At 37.2% G+C, this 5,116-nt stretch overlaps 1 protein-coding gene and 1 long non-coding RNA gene across 2 annotated transcripts in view; one reads left to right on the forward strand and one right to left on the reverse strand.

The window, feature by feature from the left end:
- Positions 1–4,464, forward strand: part of DNAJC25 (DnaJ heat shock protein family (Hsp40) member C25) — a 17,888-nt gene extending 13,424 nt beyond the window's left edge. Inside the window, exons 3-4 of the mRNA XM_017503390.2 lie at positions 1,808–2,278; positions 4,013–4,464. Of these exons, the coding sequence (XP_017358879.1) occupies positions 1,808–2,278; positions 4,013–4,135 (594 nt within the window). The 3' untranslated portion in view covers positions 4,136–4,464. The remainder of the gene's footprint in view (positions 1–1,807; positions 2,279–4,012) is intronic.
- The window catches only part of LOC108285902, a 24,449-nt gene that overhangs the window by 9,114 nt on the left and 10,219 nt on the right, over positions 1–5,116 (reverse strand). The window lies entirely within an intron of this gene.

Genomic DNA, 5,116 nt, shown 5'->3' on the forward strand with positions numbered 1-5,116 from the left:
TCCCAGCTACTCAGGAGGCTGAGACAGGAAAATTGCTTGAACCCAGGAGGCGGCGGAGGTTGCGGTGAGCCGAGATCGCGCCATTGCACTCCAGCCTGGGTAACGAGCGAAACTCCGTCTCCAAAAAAAAAAAAAAAAAGTGTCATTATTACTACAAAGCAACCCCTTTTTCATTGCTCCCTCTAGAGTATTTTCTACATAATAGCCAGAGTGAACGTCAGCTAATTCCTATCATTTACCTTTGTAGGACTTTTCAGTGATTTCCCATTAAACTTGGGAGAAATCTGAATTCCTTACTCTGGACTAACAAGTCCTGGCTCTGGTCACCCGATGACAGTAGTGCTTGCCATCATTGTTGTAGCAACCAAAAATGTCCCACGCATTTCTGTGTGCCTCTTTAAGGGTGTTTCTGCTCAGGTTGAAAACCACTGAAATAGATTAAAAGAGGCATAGGAACTTTTTATGTTGTAAAGTATCACAAAAATTTAACCTCTGCCTGAAATAATTTTCCTTGTTATTAAACTAGCCACATCTATCATATGCTCCTTTAGAGGAAATGAACGAGTGAAATGACTAGAATGAAGCAATTTGCTTGTTTGAAAATTACTTCTCCAGTTTCATTCCCAGTAATGACATTTGACATTCATTGGTTTTTCTTTCCTTTTCTTTTTTTTTAGACAGGTTCTCACTCTGTCGCCCAGACTGGAGTACAGTGGAGTGATCATGGCTCACTGCAGCCTTGACTTCCTGGGCTTAGGTAGTCCTCCCACCTAACCTGGTTAATTTTTGTCTTTTTTTTGGTAGAGACACAGTTTTGCCATGTTACCCAGGCTGATCTCAAACTCCTGGGCTCAAGCAGTCCACTCACCTCAGCCTCTCGAAGTGCTGAGATTACAAGCATGAGCCCCTACACTTGGCCAACATTCAATTTTTATGACAAAAAATATTTATTGGAAACTAAGGTGGTATATTTAAAATATGTCAGCATTTGTAGAAATTTTTGCCCTTTTAAAGGGGAGAGTAGGGATAATTTTACTTTTTTGTTTTAAACAATGTAATACTGTAGTCACTTAAAAATGTTCTAATAGATTGCTACTATTGTAGGATATTTGTATATCTGCTATATTCATTCAGTTAAACAGGAGCTGAAATTTTTGGAGGTACTATGTCAGGAGCAGGGCATTTTCCAACAAACCCTTTGTGGTTGAATACATTTATGAAGTAGGTTAGTGTCTTCTTGTCCAAATAGGCAGAGCTCAACCATATTTGAGTCTCTCATCAGAATAGGATGAGTGCCATTGTGATAGATGCAGATGGTTTAGGAAAAGAGATGGGAATGAATAGAGTTGCCGAGTCTATACCCTATGAATTTTTAAAACAAATTTCTCACCAGCTGGCAGCTGGATTTTGCTATTTAACTCTTTCTCTAGTAAGTATGTTGCTGCTTTTTTTTAAAAAAAAAAAAAGTTTCCTGATAGTGATCTAGGTAAGAGCCAAATGGTAAAGCTATGAAACCACAGGTGTTGTATGATACATTGATCATCTTTTGATCTTGGGTATCTCCTGACTGAATCAGTGATTTTTGGCTCAGCTCAAAGTTTACCTCACTTATCCAGCCGTGAGATCCTATGTACACATGGGCTTTGTTCAGTTTTATCTTTTACTTACAAAGTAAGATCTTCGAGATCCCTATTTTTAATTGTAATGGTTTCTTCAGAGATGGTGTTCACCAAGACTCTATCATTGCTTTAATTTAGACGAATTTAGGTAATGAAAATGACTCATTGTTATCTGTTAACTATTCTAGTTTTTCAGCTGGTGGAATAGCTACAATAAGGCAATCAGCTACCTAGCCACGGTGCCCAAGTACCGTATCCAAGCTACAGAGATTGCCAAGCAGCAGGGACTGCTCAAAAAAGCCAAAGAAAAAGGCAAAAACAAAAAGTCCAAAGAGGAAATTCGTGATGAGGAGGAGAACATCATCAAGAACATTATAAAAAGTAAAATAGATATAAAGGGGGGCTATCAGAAACCCCAGATCTGTGATCTTCTCCTGTTTCAAATTATCTTAGCTCCTTTTCACCTGTGCTCATATATAGTTTGGTATTGCCGGTGGATCTATAATTTTAACATCAAAGGCAAAGAATATGGAGAGGAAGAGAGATTGTACATTATACGTAAATCTATGAAGATGTCAAAGTCTCAATTTGATAGTCTAGAAGATCATCAGAAAGAAACTTTTCTTAAACGAGAGCTCTGGATAAAGGAGAATTATGAGGTGAGTAGTCACCCTGCTGTGATTTTAGTGTCATCCATCTGACCAAGTTAAAATCAGGTGTATTATAATGAGGGATCACAAAAATATACTCAAATTTCTGAAACCCAAGAGTTAAACAATGAGTAAAGATCTTACTTTTATTGAAAGTAGGACTATATTTGGTAGTGGGACGGTGGGTTTTTAACCTGTAATTTCTCTTTTTAGAGGATGAACTTCAAATACGTTAATTGATTAATTCTGAAAAAGTTTTAAGAATGTTAAACCGCCTTGGAATGATACGCATGTGTGCAAGGGTGTTATGACAACTTTTGGGTAATTGTACTAACTAAAATTTGGCCCGCCTCAAGTTTCCTTCCAATCCTGTAAACCTAGCCACAGAGACTAAAAGAAAAAATGAAAGAGAGAAATACAAAAAAATTAACTGGGCGTGGTGGCGCCCGTGGTCCCAGCTACTCAGGAGGTTGCAGTGAGCCAAGATTATGCCACTGTACACCAGGCTAAGTGACAAAGCGAGACCCCATCTCAAAAAAAAAAAAAATACAAGCTACAGAAATGCAGCTGTTCTGTGTTCTCACAAATTTTAACTCTGTGGTTTATTTAACCTTTGGAAACTTTTAAAAAAATGAAAGACTCATAATTATCCTTGCAGATGAAAGTAGATGTAAATTCAGTTTGGAGATAAACATGTATGTAAGGTCATTTTGTTCCTTGGTTAAGTTCAACAAATCTGAAAGTCATCAGTTAAATTTACAAAAGACCCTATTAAAAATAGTTTTTATTCTTTAATATTAGACATTAGTTGTAGAGAGGAAATGTTAAGCCCTTTAAATTCAGCCAGTTTTCATTGAGGAAAGAATGTATTCCTAGGTTACAGAAATCAGTGACAAAAAATTACTAGTTCTAGGCTGGACATGGTGGCTCTTGCCTGTAATCCCAGCACTTTGGGAGGCCAAGGTGGGTGGATCACTTGAGGCCAGGATTCGAGACCAGGCTGGCCAACATGGTAAAACTCCATCTCTCCTTAAAAGAAAAAAAAAAAAATTTAGCCAGGCATGGTGACATGCTCCTGTAGTCTCAGCTGGGAAGACTGAGACAGGAGAATCACTTCAACACAGGAGGCAGAGGTTGCAGTGAACTGAGATCGTGCCATTGCACTCCAGCCTGAGCAACCAAGAGAGACCCTGTCACACACACACAAAAATTACTGGGTTTTTTTTGAGATAGAATTTTACTCTTGGTGCCCAGGCTAGAGTACAAATGGCGTGATCTCAGCTCACTGCAACCTCTGCCTCCCAGGTTCAAGCAGTTCTCCTGCTTCAGCCTCCCAAGTAGCTGGGATTACAGGCATATAGCCTGTATTTTTATTGGAGATGGGGTTTCACCATGTTGGCCAGGCTGGTCTCGAACTCTTGATCTCAGGTGATCCACCCGCCTCGGCCTCCCAAAGTGCTGGGATTACAGCTGTGAGCCACCATGCCTAGCCACAAAATTACTAGTTCTTATACAGGTTGTTTTTTCATGTTTAACACTGAAAGTTAAAATGGTTAATTGCAAATAAATACATTAGATAAAATGCTTAATTGCTTAGTATTTTCAAGTGAATGGTTTTCAGAAGATGTACCAATATATTCACTGGAAACTTTTTATCTAAATGAAAAATGTAAATATGCCATAAAACTAATGGCAAGTGTTTCTCTTTGGATTGTGAAGTCATCTAGTTATTTATACTTACAGGTTTATAAGCAAGAACAAGAGGAAGAATTAAAGAAAAAGTTGGCAAATGACCCCAGATGGAAGAGATACAGGAGATGGATGAAGAATGAAGGGCCTGGACGATTAACATTTGTGGATGACTGAAGATTGATGAAATGCTACTATGCCAAATCTTAATTGTTATATTATTTTCATAACTGAATTATTTTAGAAATGTATCAATTGACTGCTCCTCAGCAGTAACTAAAATTTCTCAAGCATTTGATTAAACAGAATAATGTCGAAATTTAAACCTTCCCTTAAAACTTTATACATAAGACATTTATGATTGTTCAATTTTTATAATCTATTTGTGGATTTTGTTAAAAGATTTCACGTGAAGATTTATTATTTGCCATTTAAAATTTTTATATGTTTAGTTAAAAGATTTGACATGAAAATTTATTAGATACCATTTAAAAATTTTATGTGTTGTGTTTATTCTTCAAGAGTGTTTCCTTACTCTTTGTCATAGTGCTGCAGTTTTCTGCTTTCATGTCCTCTATATTTTCACAAAACACATGAAAAACAGCATTTAATTATATTATCATGAGTGTTTTTCTAGATGCAATCTTCTTCAGCAGAATGAACTATCATGTCATTTTCATTATAGTCATTATAGGAGTGAAATACATTCAAAATAACCTGCTAGGAAAGTCTTCTGTTAGAATCTCGCCCCTCTATTCATTTTAATATTCTTTGTTTTTAAACCAGTCAAATATAATAGTCATAGTAATGTCAGAAACTCCAGAAGAGTGAGTCTACCCTCATATCCTTGTAGGATGATCTTGATTATAGTCTCATTATAGGACTATAACTGTATTCTCAACATTTCTTCAGAGAGGACCTTGTAAAAAGGTCTTTTGTACCACAGTATTGGTTTTCTCCCCCCGTCCACTTGAAAAAAAAATAGTAAGACAGAAATAGTGTATTGAAAAGTTGTTCATCTATTATGAAGTCCTTGGTTGGTGAAAAATCATTGTACATGAGAACATTTATATGGATTTAAACCAGAAACGAGGCCGGGCGCGGTGGCTCAAGCCTGTAATCCCAGCACTTTGGGAGGCCGAGGCGGGTGGATCACGA

This window comes from Cebus imitator, unplaced genomic scaffold (assembly GCF_001604975.1).
Source record: "Cebus imitator isolate Cc_AM_T3 unplaced genomic scaffold, Cebus_imitator-1.0 Scaffold310, whole genome shotgun sequence".
NCBI lineage: Eukaryota > Metazoa > Chordata > Mammalia > Primates > Cebidae > Cebus > Cebus imitator.